The sequence below is a fragment of the Catharus ustulatus genome, chromosome 15 (assembly GCF_009819885.2).
Source record: "Catharus ustulatus isolate bCatUst1 chromosome 15, bCatUst1.pri.v2, whole genome shotgun sequence".
NCBI lineage: Eukaryota > Metazoa > Chordata > Aves > Passeriformes > Turdidae > Catharus > Catharus ustulatus.
The window spans coordinates 1,187,227-1,213,269 of record NC_046235.1 but is presented as its reverse complement, the minus strand read 5'-3'; the positions used below and the strand labels follow the sequence as shown (position 1 = coordinate 1,213,269).

The 26,043-nt window shown below is 51.7% G+C and overlaps 2 protein-coding genes across 3 annotated transcripts; one reads left to right on the top strand and one right to left on the bottom strand.

Moving 5' to 3' along the window:
- Window positions 1–3,236: 3,236 nt before the first annotated feature.
- Window positions 3,237–4,772, bottom strand: SMIM33 (small integral membrane protein 33). The gene has a single exon (XM_033073363.1). The coding sequence runs from the start codon at window positions 4,770–4,772 to the stop codon at window positions 4,410–4,412; it is 363 nt and encodes a 120-aa protein (XP_032929254.1). The 3' UTR covers window positions 3,237–4,409.
- Window positions 4,773–7,686: 2,914 nt separating this feature from the next.
- On the top strand, window positions 7,687–25,101 carry ECSCR (endothelial cell surface expressed chemotaxis and apoptosis regulator). Of its 2 annotated transcripts, XM_033073346.1 has the most exons (11): window positions 7,687–7,765; window positions 16,034–16,075; window positions 16,940–17,005; window positions 18,313–18,429; window positions 18,861–18,914; window positions 20,599–20,646; window positions 21,181–21,279; window positions 22,201–22,299; window positions 22,806–22,842; window positions 23,930–24,029; window positions 24,492–25,101. In XM_033073346.1, exons 1-11 carry the CDS (start codon window positions 7,714–7,716, stop codon window positions 24,498–24,500), a joined length of 723 nt encoding a protein of 240 aa, XP_032929237.1. In that variant the 5' UTR covers window positions 7,687–7,713; the 3' UTR covers window positions 24,501–25,101. The 2 variants fall into 2 exon arrangements, with proteins under 2 accessions (XP_032929237.1, XP_032929236.1); XM_033073345.1 differs by lacking the exon at window positions 24,492–25,101 and having other exon boundaries at window positions 23,930–24,126.
- Window positions 25,102–26,043: the final 942 nt, after the last annotated feature.

The window sequence follows — 26,043 nt, the reverse complement described above, 5'->3', positions numbered from 1 at the left end:
TTTTACACGATTTTAGGGTGTTTACCCCGATTTTACACGATTTTAGGATGCTTCCCTGGATTTTACACTATTTTAGGGTATTTCCCCCGATTTTCCACACTTTTAAGGTGTTTCCCTGTTTTTGCACGATTTAAGGGTGTTTCCTCCGATTTTCCACAGTTTCAAGCTATTTCCCTGGGGTTTACACACTTTTGGGGTGCTTCCCTGTTTTCACACGATTTTAGGGTGTTTCCCTGGCTTTTACACTATTTTAGAGGGTTCCCCCGATTTTCCAGTTTCAGATTGTTTCCCTGGGTTTCACAAGATTTTAGGGTGTTTCCCCCGATTTTCCACACTTATAAGGTGTTTTCCTGTTTTTACACAATTTTAGGGTATTTTCCCCGATTTTCCACAGTTTCAGGGTGTCTCCCTGCGTTTTACACACTTTTAGGGTGTTTTCCTCAGTTCCACACGATTTTAGGGTGTTATTCCCAACAGTTCCAGGGTGTTTCTCTCGCTTTTACACGATTTTAGGGTGTTTCCCTAAAGGTTTTACACACTTTTAGGGTATTTCCCTGGGTTTCACACGATTTTAGGGTGTTTCCCTGGGTTTTTGGGCAGCTCTGCAGCATCACGAGCAGCGTCCCCCCCAAACCCCGCTGTACCCCACTAAACCCTCCTCGGGGGAGCTCATAAATGTTCCTTCTCTCCTGCAGGGCAACACCTCAACCAGGAGGGAAATAAAAGGGGGTGCAGGCGATCCCCTGATGAGGACAGAGTTAATTATTGATGAAAGCAGCAAAGAAAGCTCCCCCAGGCAAAAAACCTGGTTTTGAGCAAAGCAGCTCCAGAGCAGAGGGGATGATAAGGAGAATTATTGTTGCTCCGTGCTCATGAAAGGATGATTATCAAGGAGGGGAAGAAAGTTCTAAGTGAGGTAAATTGGGCCAGGCTGGCTGTTTGAATAGACACGAATAATGTTATGCTAATGTCATGCACGGCTCTGCTGCTCCAGGACCCTGACGTGTTTTACAAAGCCCGGTGCTACAAAAAGCAATTCAGGGAGAGCTGGCCACAGAGAAACGAGGAGAAGCTGTAAAAAATGATGTTTTATTGTGTGGGAGAAAGCAATGAGTTGAGATCTAACCCTCGATGTCCTTCTGGAGGAGAAAGCTGGCAGCACATTGTGTGATTTAATTGGCTGTCCTCAGTCTTGCAGTCATTTCTTCTCCAAAATCTGAATTTCTGTTTGCAAATGGAAGGACTCCCCAAGGCTGGGGCTTCAGTGCTGGATCTTTCCAGGCTCTAGAAGGTGCTGCTGACAGGATGGGGCAGCAGCAGCACCTTTCACTGCCACTTTGATTTGATTTTAGTTTGACAGCCCCAAACACCTGAACAAAACCCCTGTGCAGCACAGGGTGAGTGATGGATCCGGGCCACAGCACACTGTGACATAAATCAGACCTTTAGGAGGCCCCAGAGGCTGCAAATCAATAAGTGCCAGCAATAATTACCCATTTTGTCTTTCTCTTTATTCATATTTAGACGGGCTTTAATCTTTCCTCTCTAAACACGATGTTTCCCTGCTGTGGGTGTCCTGCAGAGGGAGCAGCCAGGAAAGCTCCTGCTCCTCTAATTAAAGGATTTGTGCTGGACAGAGCTGCTCCCTGAGCAGGAGTGACAGAGCCACCAAAGCTGGGGACAGCTCTGCAGCCTCAGCCTGGGCAGGTGGCACTGGCTGATGTCCCCTCTCTGGGTGTGATGGTCACAGGGGCTTTCACAACCCACAGATGTCATTTAAAGGGATCATGGATTGGTTGGGGATGTAAAGGACCTCAAAGCCCATGGCAGGGACACCTCCCACCCTCCCAGGCTGCTCCACCCCCAATGTCCAACCCGGCCTTGGACATTCCAGGGACCCAGGGACAGCCAGAGCTGCTCTGGGCACCCTGTGCCACGGCCCTAATTAATTCCTAATTAGAAGTCCCTAGAGGTGATCATCTCCTCAGGGGTGCTGTTAGGGATGCACACGTTGCAAATGAAGCCCTTTTGGCATGGGAAGGGGAGCAGGACTCCACGATTTTCATTGGAAATGACACGGGTGTGGGAGAGCTGACAATGCCCTATCAGCCCTGGGAAACAAATGGGAACAAATTCAAAACAGAAAACAACCCTCCCAAAAAGTCATATAAATTATATTTGTTGTGGAGACAAAAAGTTTCCAGCAAATCCAACCACTACCCAGCTGAAAGCAAGAAAAGGGCTGGGGAAAAGTGAGAGGAGGGATGCTGGAGCAGCTGCCAGGTCAGGAATGCCTGCAGCAGGGCCAGGCAAAGGCCAGCTCCCGCCCAGCTGTGCCCACAGGGTCTGACACAGAGCTGGCTGCTCTGAGTGGGACAGGATCCTGATTGCTGGGGCTGTCCAGCACAACAAATCCTCCTGGGCAGCTCAGAGCTGCTCCCTCCCCTGGCACTGCTGGCACCTGGGAGGAGAAACTGGGAATGAAGAGATCCGAGTGACCAGTGAGTGACCAGTGAGTGACCACAGTGCGACCACAGTGTGACCAGTGAGTGACCACAGTGTGACCAGTGTGAGTGACCACAGTGAGAGTGACCACAGTGTGACCAGTGAGTGACCAGTGAGTGACCACAGTGTGACCAGTGTGAGTGACCACAGTGAGAGTGACCACAGTGTGACCAGTGAGTGACCAGTGAGTGACCACAGTGCGACCACAGTGTGACCAGTGTGAGTGACCACAGTGAGAGTGACCACAGTGTGACCAGTGAGTGACCAGTGAGTGATCACAGTGTGACCACAGTCAGTGACGACAGTGAGTGACCACAGTGAGTAATCACAGTGTGACCACAGTCAGTGACCACAGTGAGTGACCACAGTGAGAGTGACCACAGTGAGTGATCACAGTGTGACCACAGTCAGTGACGACAGTGAGTGACCACAGTGAATGATCACAGTGTGACCACAGTCAGTGACCACAGTCAGTGACCACAGTGTGACCACAGTGAATGACCAGTGTGACTACAGTGAGTGACCAGTGTGACCACAGTGAGTGACCACAGTGAGTGACCACAGAGTGACCACAGTGAGAGTGACTACAGTGAGTGACCAGTGTGACCACAGTGAGTGACCACAGTGAGTGACCACAGAGTGACCACAGTGAGAGTGACCACAGTGAGTGACCACAGTGTGACCACAGTGAGAGTGACCACAGTGAGAGCGACCACAGTGAGGGCGACCTCAGGTCCCCCCATCCCTTCGCACAGAGATGCTGCAGGCTCTGCCCCTCGGGTGCCAACACCTCCAGATGTTCAACCAGCTGTGACGTGCCTCTCTCTCACCCACTGGGGACAGGACACGTTGTCCCTGTCACTGGCGCCACCCAACGCAGACTCAGGAGCTGCATCCTCTGCCCTCCTCTCCTCTGGCTGTGTGCCCGGGGGCTGGGGGCGCTGGCAGGGCAGGACCATGTTCCAGCCCCCCAGGGTGGGAAAAGGGGCTGTGCCATGGGGCACGGAGGGGCTGGGAGCTTCTCTGTGCCATATAAAGAGTGCAACGAGGACATTGTGAGTGTGGAAACATCTTTCACTGGAAAGCAATTCCAGATGATGCAACTTCCAGCAACTACCAGGGGCTGAGCACAGCCCCAGAGCTCCCCAGCTGGGGCAAGGACCGAGGCAGCTCTGCTGGCCCCTCCCAGGCAGCGTGGGACAGGTAAAACCAGGGCGGGGAAAACTAGGGCAGGGAAAAACAGAAGAGAGGATAAAGCTGTCCCACGTAGGCTGAGCTGGCTCCAGAGCCTGGACTGGGACCCAGCTCCTGCCTGGGGACAGTGGCACCCCTAGGCTGGACTTTTGGGGGCTGGTGATGGGTCACCAAACGTCCTGGCTGAGCTCTCCTGGGGCCAGACACGGCTCTGGGGTGATGCAGCCTCCGTGTGTGAGCAGCAGTGAGTCCCAGGACACACAAACATCCCTCCCATCACAGCTTTTCCAGCAGGTGGCCCAGGGCAGTGTCACAGGTAGGTGATGTTGGTGACACTGGGCTCAGCAGTGTCACAGGTAGGTGATCTCGATGGCACTGGGCTCAGCAGTGTCACAGGTAGGTGATCTCGATGGCACTGGGCTCAGCAGTGTCACAGGTAGGTGATCTCGATGGCACTGGGCTCAGCAGTGTCACAGGTAGGTGGTGTTGGTGACACTGTGCTCAGCAGTGTCACAGGTAGGTGATGTTGGTGACACTGGGCTCAGCAGTGTCACAGGTAGGTGATCTCGATGGCACTGTGCTCAGCAGTGTCACAGGTAGGTGATGTTGGTGACACTGGGCTCAGCAGTGTCACAGGTAGGTGATCTCGATGACGCTGGGCTCAGCAGTGTCACAGGTAGGTGATCTCGATGGCACTGTGCTCAGCAGTGTCACAGGTAGGTGATCTCGATGACGTTGGGCTCAGCAGTGCCGTGGGGAAGCTGGTGGCCGCAGGAGCAGTGGCAGGTGACCCCAGCCGAGGGCTCCAGCCGCCTCCAGCGCGTGAGCAGCACGCTGTCCGGGCGCTGCCCCATGGGCTCGTGGTACAGCGTGACCTGCACGGTGCGCAGCTGCGGCCCGAAGTGCACGGCCAGCACGATGAGCACGGCCAGCAGCACGAACAGCAGCACGATCCCCGAGATGACGGGCAGCGCGTCCGAGCGCCGCCCCACGCCGCGCACGATGGACACCGGGGTGAAGGCGGCCACGTCGTGCGGCTGTCGCAGCTGGCTGCCGGCCACCGAGGCGTTCATGGCTCGGGGTCACCTGGCACGGGGACACGGCGTGAGCACTCAGGACAGCCCGGCCCTGCCCTCAGCAGTGGGGAGGGGATGAGCGCTGAGTGTCCCCTCCCTCGGGGTGGCAGCACGGGGGGGATTTTGGTGCTGGAGTTTGGGGTTTGGAGGGGGAGGCCATGCCCTGCATCCCCTCATCCTGAGCGCTTTTGGAACCACACCTGGCTCTGGGGGGAGCCCTCCCCTCTCCGCCCCCAGCCCCACGGAGCCGATCCGGGAGCAAACCCGGACCCAGCCCCGTCACTCATCCCTGGCAGGGACAAGGACAGGAGCCAGCACGGCTGGCAGCCACGGGAAAGGGGGGAAGGAAACCCTGCCAGCCCCTCGGGGTACCTGGGCGTCCCTGCTGCCTGGCAATCATCCTCTCCGGCGGCGGGCTCGGGAAAAGCCGGCGGGGCGAGCAGGACGAGCCGCCCGATTCTCCGCTGGAGGTGCAGCCGGACTCACCTCGGAAGTTGCCACGTCACGGCCCGGCCCGGCCCGGCCCCGCCGGGACTCCCCGGGCGCGGGGGCAGCGCCCGCTCATCCCGCGGGCAGCGCTGCTCCCGTCCCTGCCGCCGCCACCCTGCTGTCCCCTCGGGACAAGGGGCCCTTGTGTGGGGACAGCACCCTCCCTCCTTCCCCCTCCGGCTGCAGGAAACCTCCCGACGGGGCGTGACATGAGCGTGGTGAAGGCACGGGTGTAAAAACTGCCCTTGTGCACAGCCCGGTGTCGCCGGGCTCTGTCCCCAGGGAGGGCACAGCCCGAGGGTCCCGGTCCCGGCTGTGGGGTGAGCCCACGGGGAGCTCTGGATGCTCTGGATCCCCAATTCCGTGGTTGGGCTCAATGATTTTGGGGGCTTTTCCAGCCTAAAGGGTTGTGTGAGCTGTGGGGGTCACAGGCAGGAGGCAGTGCCAGGTGAGGGCTGGCACATCCTCCCCTCACACAGGTACATCCCCCTGGCCCTGGGCTGTCCTGTGTCACACCCTCTGCCCCAGCAGTGACCTTGGGCACATCACAGAGCAGGAAACACGGACCCCTCGGAGTTTCAGCCATTACAAAACACATCTTCCCATCCTTCCACCCCAGAACACCACTGCCCTTACCTGCAGGCTCTCAGCAGACAGGCTGGGGTGAATGTTTGGGCTCTGTCCTTCCTGCACGTGGGGAGGACAGGGTGGGAAATGCCTTTTCCACCATCCAGCCGAGCATCCAGAAGAGATTTAAGTGCGTGTGAGCTTCTGGGTATTTGCACTCATTTCAGGATTCAGTAAAACCTTAATCTACAGCATAATCTCTGAGCATCACATCTGTGCGAGGCACAAAGGGATGGGGGAGCTGCTGGCAGGGGCTTTGTCCCAGCAAAGGCTGCTCTGGAGGAGCCTTGGGCCTGCTGGTTTTGCTGGGGGCTGGGAGGGGTTGGAAGAGAGCCAGGGAATGTGAGGAGCTGTGCCATGCACGGGGGGATCATTCCCTGTCTGCCAGCTGTGGGAACCAGGATCCTGCTGGCAGCACTCCATGCACTGAAGGACAATCTCCTTTGGCTGAGGCTTTTGGGGGGCTGTGGGAGGGGGCTGGACCAGCCCCTCACACCACGAGACAGAATCCTGTGGCTTTGCATCCTGAACACCCACAAAGAGCCCCCAAGAAGGACACAGGAGCCGTTCCTAGGTGGGGACACTAAAATGCTTCTCCTCCTGCACACACCCCTGACATCCAGACAAATCAGAACCTCTGGAGCTCCCACTGGCACTGGCAGGACAGTACAACACAAAGTCAGGGCTGAAAAACCAAATTCCTGAACCCCTCGGGCTGCATGGGGACAGACACAGTGCAGTTTTCCAGTTCCTCCCCTTCTCCAGGGACTGGGGATGGGGTAGGTCCAAGCCCAGTGTGTGCTGTGTGAACTGCAGGGAGGGGAGGAGCAAGGAAGCTCCTGAAGAGGAGAAACCCAAAGGCACCACCACAAAGCCACCACCCCAAAGCTGGTTTGTCCCAAAGCCACCACCCCAAAGCTGGCATGTCCCAAAGCTGGCATGTCCCAAAGTCACCATCCCAAAGATGTCATGTCCCAAAGTCACCGTCCCAAAGTCACCATCCCAAAGATGTCATGTCCCAAAGCCTCCATCCCAGAGCTGGTATGTCCCAATGCCACCACCCCAAAGCTGTCATGTCCCAAAGCCACCACCATCCCAAAGCTGTCATATCCCAAAGCCACCATCCCAAAGATGTTATGTCCCAAAGCTGGCATGTCCCAAAGCCATTACCATCCCAAAGTTGGCATGTCCCAAAGCCACCGTCCCAAAGCCACCACCCCAAAGCTGGAATGTCCCAAAGCCACCATCCCAAAGCTGGCATGTCCCAAAGTTGTCATGTCCCAAAGCCACCACCATCCCAAAGCTGTCATATCCCAAAGCCACCATCCCAAAGATGTCATGTCCCAAAGCCCCTGTCTCCAGCCTGGCTGGAGCTGCCCCGGGAGCACAGGGAACAGGGCAGGCCTGGTTGCTGAGCCACCCCGACCCCACAAGGAGCAGTTATTCCCAAATTCCTCATGGATGTGTAAGAACCCCTCTCAGGTGGCAGGGACGCTCCTCTAGCAGCTGCCACCCCAGCGAGGCCGATGTTGGGGCAGTGGGACGTGGGGCACACCCTACCACACCCAAAACACCTCCCCAAAAACCCCAGCCCCGCCAGGAGCCGGGCATCCCTCGGTGCCCCAAACCCGGCGAGGTTTCCTCCAGTGAGCGATGTCTCACATCCTCCCCGGCCATAATGGGCTGAAAAACACAGTTCCCCTGTGGATCCAGCCCGTTTCCTGCAATTCTTCCACAGGAAGCCGTGAGAGAGGCAGCCCGGGCGGGCGGATCGCGGCTCCGCTCCCTCCCGGCATGGCCAGAGGCTCGCACCAGCGCGGAGATGCTGCTCCCGTCCATCCATCCCCTGCTCGGACTCCTCCTGCTGCTCCCAGGTGAATCCCCGGCGGGATTTGGGGATTGGGAAGGGCTCGGCATCACGGGGGGGTCCAAAATTAATTTATCCAAAAAAGGAACGGGGCAGAGGTTGGAAGAAACGGGGAAAATGCTGGGGGGAAAGTGGCTTTGTCAGGTTTGCAGGGTTTGTTTGGCAGCGCTGAAGGATTTGCTGCCTGGTTAATGAGAGGAGTGCTTCTGCTGAGGCGTTTGGAGAGAGGGGCTTTTGTCAAGTAAGAGTGAAGGTGGAATGTTTCAATGTACAGCACATTTTTTTCCCCTCAAAAATACTTTTTATTTGCACTTTTCCCTGTCGTTAATAGAAACACAAAGCCCACGTGCAAGAGCACACCTCGTCCTTGCTGTAATAATTCTGCTGCTCTGGGGTAATTCTGCTTTAACTTCTCTCTGCCCTGAGTCGAGGTGTGGGATGAAGGAGCTGCTTTCCTGCTCCAAAGGATGACAGGTTGCTTTTCCCTGAATTGTCAGGCCCTTCTTGCCTTGCTGACAGCTGGAGTAGCTGGGAGCTGGAATCCATTCAAAGGAATATAAAATAATGTGTCTCCAATCCGAGGTTTTATCATTAAACCCTAGAAGTTGCCTCGGGTTACAGCCACTGTGCTGGTAATAATGGGATTTTTAAAAGGCAGAGAATCATAGAATGGTTTGTGTTGGAAAGGGAAGATCACCTCATTCTGTAGAATATAGAAAGCAATTCGGTTTGTGGCTGTATAATTCCAAGGAATAAGAGCACGTGGATTGGAAATTTTCTCTCTTCATTAGAGAGCAACGCTGCTGCCTTCAGCAGAGCAGGGATTTGTGCCTGGGATCAGAGCAAGGATCACATCAAGCACCTTGACCACCCTGTGACACTCCTCAATGCCCACCCAACGCTGCTGTCCCTCTTAAACCTGCTGGGAAGGGTTTTATGGGCCAGGAATGGCACAGAGGGGGTCCATGGAGTGGGAATCCCAGAGGCACTGCCCAAAATTCCAGCTCCCACCGGGTGGAAGGGGTGGCACCCTCCATCCCCCAGTCCCCACAGCATCACTCAGTGCTCCCAAAGCCACCTCTGAGTCTGAAATCAGGGGCAGGGACCGTCCCCTCCATGGTCACTGCCACCAAACCACGTTTGATGTGTCCTGCCTCCCTCTCCTGCGCTGCTCCAACAGCCCCAAACCAGATTTTCATTTCATTTGTCGTTTTACAGCCAGTCCCTGAGGTGCTGCAGCCCCTGGGGGAAGCTCCTGCACAAGGCAGAGCAGCAGCTCAGTGAGAGGGGCACTGGGGCTCCCAGATTTCCCAGCACAGGAAATTCCTGGAAAAGGGAATTAGGGGCTCTGGAACAAGGCTCCCCACCCTGGGAGGAGACCAAGAACCAGCACTAACACCTGCCTGGTCCCACACAGGCCTTCCTCACTTTTGCTCGGTGCAAATTCAGTGTTTTATTAATTTCTCGTTGCCTAAATTAAACTTCTCTGTTCTCATGGTTATTTCTGAAGGAAGGTTCAAATAAGGGAGGCTCAAGCTGTTATTTCGAAATTGCTGAAGTGAGAAGGCCTGGCACATTTCCAATTTGTTTTTCCTCCCCCTAGAAGCATTTAGCAGAAAATTTGTCCAAACAAACCTCTTCCTATGGACCCTTTCCATTACAATGGGCAGGCGTTTTCCAGACAAAAGATTTCCACTGCAAAAATTCCCCCTCAAAGCTGGTGCAAACCCAGCAGGATTTCCCACTGTTGTTGTTCCATCCACGGCTCTCCTTATCTGTGCCACAGCCTGTGGATGGATAATGCCAGGAGAAATGTGATGTTTCAAAAGCAGACATGGATTTTGAGATGGAATCAAAAAGATGGGGTGCAGCTAAAGGACAGGCACCCGGATTCCAGACTCGCATCCTCAAACCAGGGCGTCCTAAAGCAAATTCCTGAGCCCAGCCCTGAGGGGGTGAACAAGGAAGAGAAAGCAGGAGGTGGTTTGGAGAAATGTTTGTTCACACAACAAACTGCTCCCTTCGGTAAGCCTTGGGTGACTCTGCAGATCCGACTGCAGCAGCTTCCAGGAATTCTGTCCCTTTTACAATAGGTGAGTCAACACCAGGTGTCCTTGCAGGAGGTGGTGCTGGTGTCCCAGCCACGCTCCTGCTGGGAATCCAGGCTGGAGAGGGGAGCTGGGGCTCCTGCAGCACCAGCAAAGCCCCAGCTGGGAGCTCTCCTGGCTCCAGTTCCCACAGGAGCCCATCCAGCACCCAAACACCTCCACAAGGGAGAAATTCCCACCTGAGCCCAGAGCAGGCACCAGGATGGGCAGAGGGAAGGAGCAGCTCAGCTCTGGAGCTGGGGGTGCTCATCTGGAGAGGAGAAGGCTCCATGGAGAGCTCAGAGCCCCTTCCAGTGCCCAAAGGAGAGATGGAGAGGGACTGGGGACAGGGATGGAGAGACAGGACACTGGGAATGTCCTTAAGCTGCAGGTGGGGTCCCACCTGAGCAGGGCAGAATCCCCCCCTGCCCTGCTGCCCACACTGTGATATGAGATATGGGGGGGTACAGAAGAGTCAGGAAATGTGGGAATAAAATGTGGGTCACTCACCCAAAATCTGGACTCATTAATTGTCAGGCCAAGATGCTTTACCTGGCCTGCAGCTGTTGCTTCTGTCAGACAAGAACCTCTTCCAAGCAGGGCTATCCTTCAACTGCTCCCCTGGCACTCAAGCCAGGACACTCAAGAAAAGCAGGTGGAAAGAACAGGAATTGTGAGAAATCCCTTAGCCACCAGCCCTTTCACACCTCGTGTCCTGAACCAGTCCCAGCAGATCACATTCCTGCTTGGTGGCTCATAAACACCTGGGGAATCTCAGAATTACTGGAAAGAGAATCAGTTTGGGAAGAAACTTGGAAAGCCTCCTCTGTAAAATGCTTGGAGCTCTGCTAATAAATAATTAATAAATAATATTATTAAAAGGTGTAGGTAGGCAAAAAGCACAGGCTGGGCTCGGGGTCCCATCGAGCCTGGGTTGGTGGTGCCCCCATTTTTCATGGAGTGATCTCCCCTCCAAAATCCCAGCTCCAAACCTGAGGAGCAGCCCAGGAGAAGGACAGGAGCCACAGCACCAGGAGTGAGCACAGAGCTCTAAAATCAGCAGGTCAGGAGGAGAATGGAACCAGGGAGCAGCTGGGAGGGTGCTGGAGATGCTGGAGCAGCCAGGAGAAAAGCCAGGCTGCTTTTCCTTCCAGGAACAAACCCTTGATGTGGAAAAATCAGCCCAGGGCAGCACAGGGGTGCAGCAGAGCTGCCCTGGGCTCGCTGCTTCCCCACATTGTTTGTCTCCTGAGTTGTTTTCTACATCCAAGTGGGTTTTAATTGCCTCCCACCAAGATCTGCATTCAGACTGGCTGAGCAGGGAGCAGCAAGGAATGTGGGGCTTGGAGAGGATGCTCAGGCCCAGCCCTTGAGGACGGGCAGAGGAAGGCAACGATTAATTTTAATTGCTGATGAGATCCGGGATTAATTCCTGGCTCTCTAAACTTTCCATAACACTTTGACTGAGTCATTACCATTCAGAACAACTTGGCAGCCAGTTGCCAACCCCCCCTGCCGTTTGGGAATGAGGTACTTGAACACTTCTGTGGATCTGGCCCCGATTTGGGCTGTCAGATTTCCACCCTGCAGAACAACACTCTTCCTCTCTCTCTCCACAATTCCCACCCCACCTGTTCTGCTGTGAGACCCTCAAGGCAGAGACACCTTATTTAGGCACCTAATAAAACAGGACCTAGGTTTTTGGAGAGCTCTCTGCTTTCCAGGTTTCCCAAAAAAGGATTTTTTCCCATGTTGGAGTCCTAAGAACTGGGTGTTGCTCACTGCTGTTTCACCCAGGAAACAACTGCACCTGTGTTAAGTGGTTGATATTTTTTTTTTTTTTTTTGTCTAGAGTGCCAATAACTGAGTTGCAAAGCCTATTTTTAGCTTGCTGGATCTCTTTTCTGAAAGTGTTTTCAAGCACAGAGGTACAGCCCTGCCCCACGAGCTCTGCAGCTGGGACACCCCCAAAAATGCCAGGGGAGGGAAAGCCCAGGGCTCCTTGTCACTGGGAACAGATGCTCCCTCCCCATCAGCAGCTCTGGCTGGACAGGAGCAGCCCCTGTAACTCCACACCAGTGCCACAGATCCTCCCCAGCAGCTCCAGCCCTCTGTGAGCACAGGCTGGACACCCTGAGCCTGACCTAGAAACCTTTCCAACAGCTGCCTCAGGTCTCTGTAAGAGGTCCTGGCAGAGTTTGGGGGTTTAAAGCAAAGTTTGGGGGTTTAAAGCAGTCCCTCTCTTTGGTCAGCAGCTGGAAAAAAACATGCTTTAAATGTCTACAGTTGCTAAAAATGATACCAAAGCAGAAGTACCTAAAATTCACCTGTCTTTTGGTTGACATCATCCCCTTTATGCTGAGGAGTGAGTGGGGCTGGCTTTGGGAATATCTCAGCTGCCATGAGAGAAGGCTCCAGCTCAGTGTAGCCACACCTAGCCCCACAGAAAAACAACTGCCAAAAACCAGAAATCCAAAATTCTCCCGTTTACCCTGCAGAAAAATTAACCAGGAAGCAGCAAGCACAGGCTGGGAGCTGCAGCTGCAGCCCCCACGTGCTCCCCTGCAGCTCCCAGGCTAACTGGGACTTTCCCATGGCAGCACAAAGCCACATTTCCCATCATAAATCCCTCAGCCAGCTCCCAGACTCCACCCTGCACAATCCAGCTGTAAATCCTTTGCACCCAAACACGCAACAAACTCCTTGGCAGCGCCTGCCCTCGTGCCAGGGCTTGGATGTTCATGCAATTCCAGCTGTGCTGCTCTGATCCTGGGAGCTGTTCATGCAGCCAGGGCTCTCCGTGCTGGCAGCAGCACAGGGACATGGAGGGGATGGTTTCCAGCTCCAGAATCCCCTGGGATATCTGCAGGGAGCAGCCACACGTGGCTTTGTTCAGCCCCATCCTGCTGCCCAGATCCATGCTGCTCCTGGTGATGCTGAGCACCCTCCCCAAAAGAAAACACCTAATAGAACAGGATTTTTGCTTATTTGAGTTGGCAGGGAAGGCATAACAAGCGGCAGCAGCCAGAAGTCAGAGCCAGGCTCTGCTTTGGAATGAAGTGTGGATGTGTTTAGAGAAGCCAGGCCGTTTATTCCGGAGCAGAATGCCAGAAGGGATTGTTGGAACCCTGATCTCCATCCCTCAGCCTCTCCACAGCAAGAGCAGGGCAAGCATCAGCCCAGCCACAGGAGCTCTGGGGACTGAGCAGTGGGGGAAAAACTGCTTTTTTATCTTTTTTACAAGAACCACAAGGTTTAGGTTTGCACACAGAGAACTTCGGGATGAGCTGCAGTGAAGAAAGAGTTGAGGGCAATGATTTCCTCCTGCCCAAGGGATGCTGGAGCTGGGCTGTGGGTGGTCCCATCAGGGATGGGAGAACAGGGCAATGTCACCTCCCTCACCCTCAGCTTCCTCCCATCCCCAAAGCTCTCAGATTTCTCCTCATCTGCACCAAAAATGGTGGAATGAATGTCCAGCTCAGCACCTTCATCCCCCTTTTCCTTTGGCAAAGGCTAAGTGCAGACAGCAGCTCTTTCTCCAGCACTTCTGGGTGCTTCCACCCATGTCCATGAAAAACCTCTGGGAGCATTTCCATAAATGTGCCACAGTTACTTCTCCCCACAGGAAAACACAACAATGGGTCCTGCAAGGGGATTTTGGAGAAAGAGGAGCTGTTTCAGTCTGCCAGGATGTTGACCCCCCATGATGATCTCAGCACTTCATTTTTTGTGCTGAATGTAGAGAGTATCATAAGACATTTGCAAACCAATGTCCAGAATCCTGCCCTTCCTCAAAAGAAGCATCTCCACCTCTTTAGGAAGGGCAAACACTTACCTAAACCATTCTTTTTTCCCCATGATATTAATTGATTTAGTGGGTGATGGCACAGCTGCCCATAACCCTGACTCTTTTAAATTGCTCTTCAAAACCCCCAGGGAAGGAAATTCCATCAATTCTCCAACACAACCACTTCTAGCACCTCACCAGCCCCGTGCCAAGGCAGGTTCCTATTTCCCAGCCTCCCTTTTCCTTGCTGCACATAAAGATCCTTGTTTCCTGATCCTGCTCCAAACAGAGCTAGAAAATGAACCAGTCCCTTCCTCTCTGTGTGATTAAAGATCTGATCCTGTCTCCTCCTTCATGGATTGAACAGGACAGTTTGCCTGGTGAGTTAGAAGAGAAAAACAAGGAAAAGGTCTGAAAAGCCCAGTGAGATTTTCACAGCCAAGCCATGTCTGGGAATAAACCACATTTTATTATGTATTCACCATGGTTTACACACTTCCTGTCTGGCTGGGATCATTGTCATAAAGCCTCAGACACAAAAACAATTATGGCTCCAGAGCAATTCCATGAGGAAAACGAGATCAGTCAGATCTCACTGCACTCAGAGGGAGCTGAGGGTGAGCTCTGAGCCAGGACCACACTCAGTGCTCAGGGTCTCCTCCCAGACACCCCTCCCTGCCAGGACCCTCAGCACCAGCAGCTCATGGACTGACCCCAAAGTTCATCAACATCACCCCTACAGCATCAAATCCTGGAACCACAGAGAGCTTTGGGCAGGGAGGGACCCTAAAATTCATCCCATCCCACCCCTGCCACGGCAGGGACACCTCCCACTGTCCCATTGCTCCAATCCCAATGTCCAGCCTGGCCTTGGGCAGTGCCAGGGATCCAGGGGCAGCCACAGCTGCTCTGGGCACCCTGTGCCAGCCCTGCCACCCTCCCAGGCAGAATTTCTTCTCTATATCCAAACTAACCGTGCTCTCTTTTGCTTTGGAGCCATTGTGGGGTGTTGCAGGCTGGAGGTCTGAGACAGAGCAGAGCCACAGGGTTTTAAAAGTTTCTGGTCCCCTCCTTGGTGAGAAAGGGGGCCTGGAAGGAGCTCTGGCAGCTGATCTCAGCTCAGGAGAGACGAGAAGCAGCATGAGCTGCATCTGCCCCCAGGGGAGGGCAGCTTGTGGCTGAAAAGGGGCAGTGCTGTGCCTGGCTGGTGCTGCCAGGCTGGAGCCTCCCCTGCACCCCTCCAAAGGCACTGCTGCCCCCCAGAGCCCTGAGGCACCATGAGGGGACCGTGGGCTGGAAGGATTCCTCCTTCCCTGCTGTCCCTTTCTGCCCAAATCCCTTTTGTCCCGTGGGGTTGGTCAGATGGATGAGCAGGGGAGTCAGATTCAGCTGCTTGCTGTACCTCCAGTGTCATTTCTTTCATTAAACTTAACCACAGAGAGCACCAGGGTCACCAGCAAGAACCAGTTTTAAATTCCAATTAGGATGTGCATTCCAGCAATGACAGACTCAAAGTCACCTTCCCAAAGTTAAACCAGCTGGGCTGGATTTGAGCATTTAAAGTGTATTTGTGTTTTCCAGGTCTTGTCCTCGAGGGTGGGACAATTCTTTCTCCCGTTTTCAAGGGCTGCAATTTTTAATTGGCATCTAATCTAACCCTTGGGGTTAGAAATATCCCTTCCAAGCCAAAATATTCTTCCCTGTGACTCCATGAGCACAGGACTCCAGAGCTGGAGCTTAAAGGAAAGCGTCAGGGACGCTGAGAATAGGAAATGTGAGGGATTGGGGCAGGGAAGCTTTGTTGTGAATCCAAAAGAAAAGCAAATAAACCAAACAAAGCCACCTTACAGTTGAGGAGCTGGGGACCCAGGGAACCCCTACAGCCTTGTATGGACCTGCAGGACTGCCCAGCCCTGCAGGGAAGGAGCTCCTGAGGGCTGCAGCTCCCTCCAGACTCACAGCCCCAGGATTCAGCTTCCCAGCATAGGAATGAGAACAGTCCTGGAAGCCTTTACAAACCTCATCCATCCATTCCTTAAGGTCTCAAGGGAACAAAGGGTTCAAATGCGAGTTTTGACTCTGAACAGAACCAGAGCACAGCTCCCACACCCTTCTGTGCCAGGGCAAACAGCTCAGGGAATGACCCCATGGATTTCTGTGCCCCCCAAAGGGATAAGGACATTCATCCTGGCTGGATAAACTCCTCTGCTAATTTACTCAGAGCCTGATAGTTTTACACTCAGTAAAATTCCTTTGCTGCTTCTTCTCTGTAATGCTTTTGGGGGAACCCCATATTCCAACAGAAGATGAGGAAAACCCAAACCACCCAAGGAACAAGAACAGCAGTGAGTTAGTGACCACCACAGACCAGCAGCACCCACACTCTGCTCTTTCCTTTCAGGTTCTGCAGCTCCCACGAACTCCTCCACCCCTGCTGGAACAGGTACCTGTGCCTTGTGATGTACTTTATGTGTCTGGGTGCACATGGAAATGGGGGGATGCAAATGGAGAGACCCCAGATGGGACCCTGATCCCAAACTCCCATCCTTTGAGGGATCTTCTCCCAGGATCCTGCCTCTGCCTGCCCCATCCATCACCACTCACCCCTAGATCTCCAGGGCATGTGGAGGGCACTGTGCCCCAGAGGGTGACCTGGAAAGGCTGAGCTGGAGCAGAGAGCAGCCAGAGCAAAAGGAATAAAATCGGGATTTATTGAAAAGGAATAAAATCGGGGTTTATTGAAAGGATCCACCTTGGGCACTGCAAGAGCCTTTGGGCTGCACCCAAATCAAATCCCAGATGGATCCTGGGCACAAGTTTGACACTTTTAGAAGTTTGGGTTCATCTCCACATTGGGGTCAATTCTCCAAACACAGCCCCAGGCTATGAAGTCTCAGCCCCTGGCTTTGCCCCCTTTCCCTCAGAGTTGTTTCTGATTTTTGTCCTTGATTCTCCAGCTAGAGAGGAATTATTTTGTAACTACCCTGTGAAGATAATTCACTAACACCTAATATGAAGTTTCAGAGTCACACACTAAGCAGCAGAGATTCTGAAAAATAGAAAAGCTAAAAGCCAAGGCATCAAGAGGGTGACCTGGCTCCCTTGTGCAGAAGGAGCAGGGCTGTGTTCCAGGGAGCCTGGGGACAGCAGAGGGATCCATGGAGCTGGTCCCTACAGCCACAGCAGTGACAAACCCTCTCCTCAGCACCTCTTGTTCCCCTCACCCTTCCTGGTCCATCCTCCAGCCCTCCCTGTGAGATCCCAGCAGCCTGGAAATGTCACCTCTGTGCCTCTGCTCGTGTTCCAGGTCCATCCCCACCTGCAGCAGCCAGCCCTGAAGCAAAGAGCCCTGAAGCACGGAGCAACAGCTCAGGTAAGGCTCAGCTGGAGGCTGAGGAGAGCAGCTTGGGGACATCCCAGTGTGGAACTGGTCTGAGCCCAGTCCAGCTGGGCCACCCCACAGTAACTGGGGCTGTGCAGAGGACAGAGATGGGGAGGAAGGAAATTTTGTGGTGTCTGATTCAGCCAAGCTACCCTACAGGGATCAAGGCACAGGTGTGAGCAAAAGCAGGGGGGAAAAATCTTCAAATTGAATAGGGAGGATGAGATGATCAGAGAGTGGAATCCCAGAATGGTTTGGGTTGAAAGAGACCTTAAAGCTCATCCCATTCCCCATGGGCAGGGACACCTTCCACTATCCCAGGTTGTTCCAACCTGGCTGATCTTTAATATCCCATCCAACCCAAGCCTTCCTATGATTTTGTGACATAAACAGAAAAACAATTATGGAAGAAACTATCTCTCCAGATCCACATCTGTTAGTATCCTCTTAGATCTGTGGAGACAGATCTCTTCCTGCTATGTTTCAGAAAAAAGAAAAACAAAACTAAGCATAGCTACCCTTCCAAAAGATCCTGAAAATATTAATGAATAAGATCTCAAAAAGATTTTTGCTTCCAAGCCTTGGGGAAAAAAAAATTTTAAAAAAGAAACAATCCTAAATTCTAGTATTCCAGTGAAGCATTTGGATAAAGGGGAAAAAACTCATCACACTAACCTTGAAAACATTTCACCCTTTTCTCAGTTTATTGGAAAGCCAGGAGCAGAGATAAGGAACTTGCCTGTCAATCCCAGCTGGTGATCCACCCCTCCTTGCAGAGGGATTATTGAAAGCTTTTCCCCTCACACCTTGCTGTGGACCAGGTGCAGTTTGGAGCAGGTTGAGGCAGAGCACAGAGCCTCCAGAGCACTTCAAGAGCTGAATTCTTTGTGCTTGGAGACTCTGTGAAATGAAAGGTGGAAGCTGGCGTTTCAGGACACAAGGAAATGATCACTGGGTGCCAGGCAGCTCCAGGCAGGTCAAGTGTCTGGTGACAAAAACTTTTCAAGTTTTTTATCTTCACTTTTCAAGGCAGGGAAAGCAGCAGTGGCAAAGCCTGACTCTCCCCACGTGTTTGCTGAGCTCTGCCAGCTCAGCATCTCCTCACAGTGAGAAGAGCAAAAGGAAATTCCAAAGTACAAGAGCTCCTTGACTCTGAGCAGGATGAAGGCCATTTCCATGCTTTCCCTAGCAGGTTATTCCTCACTCTTGAGGAATTTGAGAGCTCTGCAATAGCTGTGCCCTCTCCAAGCAGTTTCTGAGCTGGGCTTCTTGAAATAACACCACAATTTCCCTTACAGAGCCATCAGTAATAACAACACCGCTGACCAAGCTGAACCTCACCACTGTGGGTCAAAACACAACAGAAAAATCCTCCCCCACCCATCCAACAACCCTGACAGCAACCTCTGAGAGAGGTAAGGATGGAAAACTCAAATATTTGCTCAGGCAGGACCTGTTTGTGCCTCCCTCCTTATCCAAGCCAAACTGCAGGCATCAGAAGATTGGGCTAATCCACACCGTGCTGGTTATTCAGCAATTCTGCAAATATTGAATTTTTGCTGGAAGAGCATCTCATTCCAGCTCCCCAGATGGACACAGCCAGGCCATACCAGAAATCCAGATCATGCTTTATCAGATATTGGAGCAGCTCCAGCCTCCCCAGGCTTCCTGTCCCAAGCTCACCTGGCAGGGACACTCTGAGCTGGCTGCACACCTGATATCTGTCTGGAGAAAAAGTATCATAAAAATAAAGATTTTCACTCCATGGACACCCAACAGCTCTGCACAGTGGAATTTGTAGAGGTTTCCCAAGTTAATTGTCCTTTCCCATGTTTTCTTTATCTAGATGATAAGTCCAGTGGAAACAGAAGCACAGCAGCTCCTCCTCCAACACCTCAAGGTACTTTGTTCTTTTAGAGACTAAAAATAAGATCAGGTCTTTTGATGGAAGTCAAAACCCATCTTTTGTGGGGGGTGAGCCATCCAAAATTACATCTGGTGTCTTTATCTGCAATGATAAAACAAAAGATAAATGCTCTTAATGTCCTCTGGGATGAACTTGAGCAGCTGAACAATGGATCTATGTCTAGGAGAGGGGAGCCCTTTTAAAAACTTTTCAAATAAATTAAATTTTGCTTTTGACAGTTTGCTTAACCCAACCTGTAAGCACAAATTGGAGAATTCAGTAAGAGTTTTCTCAGAATAAGGGCAGAATCCAAGTGACTGGAAGACTGAAATCTGACAGCTGAGCTGATTCTCCATTAAAAATTCAGTCTCAAAAATCTGCAGTGGTCAAGAAACTGCTCCTCCCCTCCAAGAACCTGTCAGATCTCGAACACAAACAAGATGAGGTCAGCTGTGCCCACCCAGCTCAGAGCTGTTCATCCCAAGCCTGATTTAGCACTGAGAAGCTCCACACATCTTTGACTAAAGATGCTGATGCCTCCAAAAGCCAGGTCTCCCATTGTGTGAGACCCAGCATTTCTCAGGAATGAGCTATCCGTGCCAGGCTTGGCAAGCCACAGCTTCTGCCTGCAGCTAGAGGAACAATTTCAGAATGAAACAAAGAATTTGATGAATAGGGGGAAAATTGTACAGCAGCAGACCCTGCTCCTCCAGACTATTCTTCTCCTTGTGGCTTCTGAAACAGCTAGATTTATTGTTTCATGCCTTTTCCCCTTTTTCTTCTGGCTTTTGGCAAAATCCCATTGCCAGTCAGGGATGTCTGCTGTGGTTTAGTGCCACACCTCTCCAGGCACCACATCCCCTCAGCCAGAGCTGCTGCTGGAATGTGGGGAGGGGAAAACAGGCAAGAAGATCCTGGCTGGGCTGCAGATGATCTGCTGAAGCTCTCCAGTGTCACTCTGAGTCTCCTGGCAGGGCCTGTAGCTGCTCATTAAGGTCGATGCAGACACTCTGGCTGTTCAACAACAGCCTGGAGGCAGCACAGGATGTTTTTGCTCTGTACAATGAAACAGCCACACTTGGGCTGGTTTTACATTCCCTTGCAGCTGTCACAAAGCAAGCAGTTTATCCCACTCAGTTTATCCCACTGAGAACTGGAGTTCTTGCTTGGACAAACCCCTGTGCTGCCACAGCTAGATTACGTAAGGTGTACAAGTTAGTTTGTTGGTTGGTTTAATTACTTCTAGATGACCCAGCACAGCAAATTCACTCATTTCAAGCCCAGGGACAAGCCAAACACCCAACCCACACCCACATTCTGCAATATTTTTTCCCTAATCAGACTTATTTTAAAGTCTCAATTTTTATGACCTAAGCACATCTATAACCTTCCCAGCTCAGTCTTCCAGCCTTGTTTTGCTGTTTCTGCCCCAAACCTGGGACTGCAGACCCTAAAGAGTTTACAAAAGGGTATTTGAATTTTGGTTTTCTAGGTTTCCATGGAAAACAGTACAAAGTAGGTTTGGTGGGAAGCGTTTAGTGTGGAGGTGGGAGTATTAATTCCATGTTTCCCCAGATATCACCCACACCACTGTGAATCCATTCTCCTGTCCATTAATTCCTTTGGTTCCTGGATGTCACAGGAGATCAAGACTCACATTCTGTGTCTCTCTGTGCAGGTCAGGACCCCGTGAGCAATGAGAGCAGCACAGCAGCAGCGACTCAAGGTGCTTCCTCCACATTTTACACTCCACATTTTACACTCCTCTGCACAGCCAGCAGCAAGGCCAGCACACAGTTGTTTTCAAGGCAGCCTGGACACCAAATATTTCCTGAGGGGTGGGGAATATCCCATCCAACCTTTGAAAGGCCTGAAAATCTCTGCAGAAACAGCACTTCAGGGTGACCTCTCGAGCCTGGGAACTGCAGGAAAGGTGCCATGATGGCAAAAGGTTGTAAAAGGAGGGAGGCTGGACAAACTCCCTCCTCACACACACTGACTTGGACCTTTCCCCACTGGGATCCCAGCAGGAAGCCCTGTGGGTACTCTCAGCTTGTCCATGAAAGGGCTCCCACCACGGCAATGATTCCACACAGGTCTCACCCACTTTGCTGTTAAAATTGATGAGCCTGGCCAGGATCCAAACTTGGATCTTCAGTGATGTGCAAGTGCGAGTTAGGGCCTCTAGCATTGCTAGGAATGCTCTTCCCAGCCAGGGAAGAATGACTTTTACATAAATCTACCTTTCTCCCCTCTGTAGGCACCTTAAAACCCATCACCCCAACATCCAAATCCTCCAGCCTCTTGCCTGAGCCCACCCCGACAGATGAGAAATCACCGCTGACCGTGGCAGCTTTTGGTAAAGTCTTGTGGCAGCTTTTGGTAAGGTCTTGTGGCAGCTTTTGGTAAGGTCTTGTGGCAGCTTTTGGTAAAGTCTTGTGGCAGCTTTTGGTAAAGTCTTGTGGCAATTTTTGGTAAAGTCTTGTGGCAGCTTTTGGTAAGGTCTTGTGGGAATTTTTGGTAAAGTCTTGTGGCAATTTTGGTAAGATCTTGTGCCACCTGGAGAGAGGAGGGGGTTCTCTTTCACCAGGCTTTGGATACCCCAATTCATGAGAGCCTGGCACAGCGTGCTCAGAGAAGCTGTGGCTGCCCCTGGCAGTGTCCAAGGCCAGGTGGGACAGAGCTTGGAGCAGCCTGGGACAGTGGGAGGTGTCCCTGCCATGGCACAGGGAGGAATGGGATGATCTTTAAGGTCCCTCCCAACCCAAACCATTCCATGATTCCAGGATTCTAAGTCCGAGGGATTCTTAGCAGGACAAATTTCCTGTGCAAAGAATTGTTAGAATGATGGAGGTTTGGTGTCAGTATCAAACCTACACTTGATTTAAAGTGTCTAAAAGTGGCTTATGGGACAGATAACATCACCCACAGCTCTAGCTTGTCTCTCCCTGTTACATTACTTATTTATCTGGCTTTACACACTTTTGGGATAAGATTTACCAACTGTAGCAGGAACAGACGGACTCTTATCAATCCCCAGTGTAATCAGCTGACTTCTGCCTTCGTGGCACTGCCTTACCAATGAATTATTTATTGATTAAGTATTCACAGAAGCCCTTTGAGGTTAAAACACAGGAGGATAAAGCTATTTGTTCTAACAACTGTTTGCTTCTCTGCCTATTACAAACCGTGCTCACATTAATGAAAATATTGATTTCCTGGGCAAGTTTTGATGTCAGAGTCTCTCTGCTACTCAGACAGTTCTTTCCTCCATCCCCAGGTGTCATCAGCTTTGTTGTTATCCTGATAGTGGTGGTCATCATCCTGGTCAGCGTGGTCAGCCTGAGGTTCAAGTGCAACCACTCCAAGGACTCAGAAGGTATCGCTCTGGGGGAATCTGTGCTTCCCTAATCAACAGGTCACCAGTTTCCATGTGGATCTGGCAGTTCCTAAAAGATGAATTTGAAAAGCTTACACGGTCGTTGGGAGGTTTGGAAGGATTGAGCAGTCAGGAATGCAGTGTGACCTGAGCCCCAGCCCAGCCACACCTGGATGTGGTCTCACATTTCCTGCAGCTCAAATTCCAAGAGGTGGGCAGCTCTTTCAGCACAAATCGTGGAGGTTGACACTCCTTTTTCCTTAGGAACCCCATTTCCCACGGAGCAGTGCCCAGCACAGGGCAAGGCAGAATCCTTCCTAAAGCCCAGCAGGTCCTGCCTGTACATCCCCTTAGCTGAAGGGTTTTCTCTCAGCAGCTCCCAAGTTTCCCTCACAGTGTCTCCAATCTCATTCAGATTTCATTTATATCCCTGCATGAAGTAATTCAGAATAGAGCTAACTGATGACTTCGCACCTCTACATCACCACCTGCTTTTCTCCCCCCAGACAAACAGAAACCAGGAGGCTCCATGGTGTCAGAGAGGTAAGGCTGCTCACACCACCCACATCTGACTGAGAGTGCCTCTTTCATCTCACAGCTAATTTTAGCAAGGAAAAGAGTCTGCTTTGGTTATTTCAGGTGGAAGGAAGCTTGTCAAGACATCTTTGAGAGAGTTAGAAACGGAAAGTCAGCTTTGATAACACCTCATCCTCTGATAGAGACACAGATAGAAGATCAATATTTAGGGGGCTCATTTCAAAGCTGCACTGAGAGAAGACTTAAAGCAGATTGCTTGTCTTCCTGGCAGAGATAGAGCCTTGAGGTCTAAACTCGAGTTTCTGGATCTCAGAGCAGTCTTAGGTCTCTCCCAAGACACCCATTACTGTTCCCAGTGAGAGCAGGACAAAGGAGCCCCAGTTTAGAGACTTTTGGAAGAAAAGCATGAAGCAGAGAATACTCCATCATAAGCTCTTTGTCCATCACTGCTGTTCCAGAGGAGAGGCTGAATATGGGAAAACAGCAGGAAACAAGAGCTGGAAAGGACCAAAATATATTGCTCCTATTTTTCCATCTGATAGTTTCCTAAACCCTACTTTGGAAAGGGACAAGGGACATAGGGAGCAAAGTCTGTAAGTATTTAGGTGCCAAATTTGCATCAGCATCAGTGGTCACTAAATATCCTTCACCTGAAGGCACTGGGGCAGAACATGCCAGAAAATAGGACAGTAGTCCCTAAGGTTCCCTGGCCCCCAAAGACATCCAGCCTCCACTGGCAAGGAATGCACATCCCAGCTCTCGGGGTAGGGAAAAAGTGGAATTCCACCTTCCAAAGCCTTGTAACTGTAGATGGCCAGGACAGCAGCTCAGTGGGCAGTGGAAACCAAATTTGGTCCCCCATACCAGCCCTGGCCTTGCCTCCAGCTCTGTGCAAAGAACTTTTGTCCCTGGAGGTGTACAAGGAACACCTGGAGGTGGCACTCAGTGCTCTGGTCTGCTTGACCAGGTGGTGATTGCTCCAAGTTGGACTCTATGACCTCAGAGGTCTGTTCCCACCTCAGTGACTCTGTGACTCTGTGATTCCCTCTCTTGTTTCCCAGAGCAATTAATTATCTCCCTCTCTCCTTGGCAGCTGCTCGGCAGACACGAGCCAGAAGGGGAACAGCATCACTCTGATCTCCATGAAGAACATCAACACCAACAACAGCATGAGCTACCCCCCATCAGAAAAGGTTTCCCTTTTCATCCTTGCTTTTTAGGGAATCAGCTGGGGATCATTTCTCTGGCTGGATAAGAGCATGCCTTGAGGTATTTCCTTGCTCTTTTATTCCTTCAGAAGTATGACAAAAACCAGCTGCCACCAAACTTCTAAAGGTCCAAAGTGCTCCCAGTGAGCCTGGTGAAAAGTTTGAGTGCCCATCTCAGGTTTACCTGGGCTGGCTGAGTTTGAGGTGCCAGGTTTACCTCACGTATCCAGGTGACATCACCTGGCCAGCTGCAAAGCTGGAGGGGTTTGCCATTAAATGATCTGTGAGAAATCGAGGCCTCACCCTCCAGCCCAGCTTGTCCATTCCTGCCCCACATGAGGAATTAATATCATTTTCAGTTGTTTTGGAGCTGGGACTGAGATTGGGAGAACTCTCTTTGTCAGCCCAAGCAGGCTGTTGATGAACCACGTTTTGTTCTTTTGGCAGGTGCTATGAAGCCAAGAGCCCAGGGCTTGAAGCTGACACGTGACAACCAGCAGTGGCTTTCTAGGTTCTTTTTTTTTTTATTTTGTCCTTCGGGGAAAGAGCAAGGGTGGACTTTATATATAAATTATTATGTCCTTTCTGATCAGTACATTTACAGTAGTGTCCTACATAGCTTCCCCACCTGGGGCCTAAGGGCTTTCTCCAGTTACAGCCTGCCACTCTCGGTGCTTGATACCTAACTCTATTTTTTATATGCCTTCAAACACTCTGATAATTCCAGCAGCAAGAAGCACCAAGGCACCATCCACTCTGCTAATAAACCTCTGCCTTAGATTAATGGCCTTTATAGTCTGTGCCAGGCAGTCACAGGCTCATTAATCAGCATAGCCCCACGTGGAGCCAGACCTGTGTTCTGGCAAAGCCTGATCCAAAGCTGAAGGCCTTAAATGCCCAAGTTCTGGGTCAAATCCCAGCAGGACTGCTGCAAGCCCCTTTATCCCCAGTGCCCTCATTGTCCCCACAGCAGTGGGATGCTCACATCCACCTACCTCACAGGGTTGTTGTGAGGCTTTGTTAATCCCTGTCTGTAAAGCGTTTGGAGAGGCGTGAATTAAAGGTGCTGCTGAAATGCAAATCACCATCTCAAACATTTTATTATTATTAATAACAACAGAGCTTCAGGAAGGCAGATCGTTATCTGCTCACGTGCTCACAGACTCAGCTGAAGTGTAAGGAACAAAGTGCCTGCTTAGATCAGGGGTTTATCTCAGTGTGAAATGAATGGTCACAAGCAAAATGCTGAGCTCCTTCAGCTCCTGGAGTGTGGCAGCCCAAGTTTGCCAGGAGAGCTGCCATCATCTTCCACCACTGCTTTCCTGAAACCTCCTGGCACACGGAAGAACAGCATCCCCTCGTGCAATGCAAGAGGCAGCTGTGCTTGGCAGCTGGCAAAGAAAAAAATTCAGCAGCAGCAAAAAAAAGAAAAATGCAACGTTTTCAAAGCTCCTGGTAAGAGCCAACACACTTTTAACCTCTGACATCTGCACCGGGTTCTTAAGAAATGAAGCTTTTCTGGTAATATTAATGAAAAGCAAAATGTTGGCATTCACCCAGGCTCCATCAGGCTGGTGAATTTGCTTAACACAGAATTCCAGATAATTCCCATCTGGATGGACCCAGACAGCTCCAGTTCCCAGAGACCTGTGACTCCACGCATGGCGCACAGCAAGTAGATTTGGAGTGAAAGTAAAGCTTTAACAAATCTCCCCAGACCTCTGAGATTCCATAGGATCTCACCACTGCTTTAGTTTTCCTTTCTCTCACCTCCTTCTTCCCACAGACCCTTTTGAGGGTCTATAATGAGGGTGGGCAGGGCTGGCACAGGGTGCCCAGAGCAGCTGTGGCTGCCCCTGGATCCCTGGCAGTGCCCAAGGCCAGGCTGGACACTGGGACAGTGGGAGGTGTCCCTGGCAGGTGGGATGAGGGGAAACCACCAACAGCACCAGCAGTGCTGAAGAAAACCGGGAAATGTTTTGTAGTGTGGGGCCAGAAG

What these genes read in the sequence shown, in the direction of transcription:
- SMIM33 (XM_033073363.1), bottom strand. Translation starts at nt 4,772, where the DNA reads ATGAACGCCTCGGTGGCCGGCAGCCAGCTGCGACAGCCGCACGACGTG.
- ECSCR (XM_033073345.1), top strand. Translation starts at nt 7,714, where the DNA reads ATGCTGCTCCCGTCCATCCATCCCCTGCTCGGACTCCTCCTGCTGCTC. An exon ending in ACTCCTCCTGCTGCTCCCAG is followed by an intron (nt 7,766 to 16,033) that starts GTGAATCCCCGG and finishes CTTTCCTTTCAG; the next exon opens with GTTCTGCAGCTCCCACGAAC. An exon ending in CCACTCCAAGGACTCAGAAG is followed by an intron (nt 22,300 to 22,805) that starts GTATCGCTCTGG and finishes TTCTCCCCCCAG; the next exon opens with ACAAACAGAAACCAGGAGGC.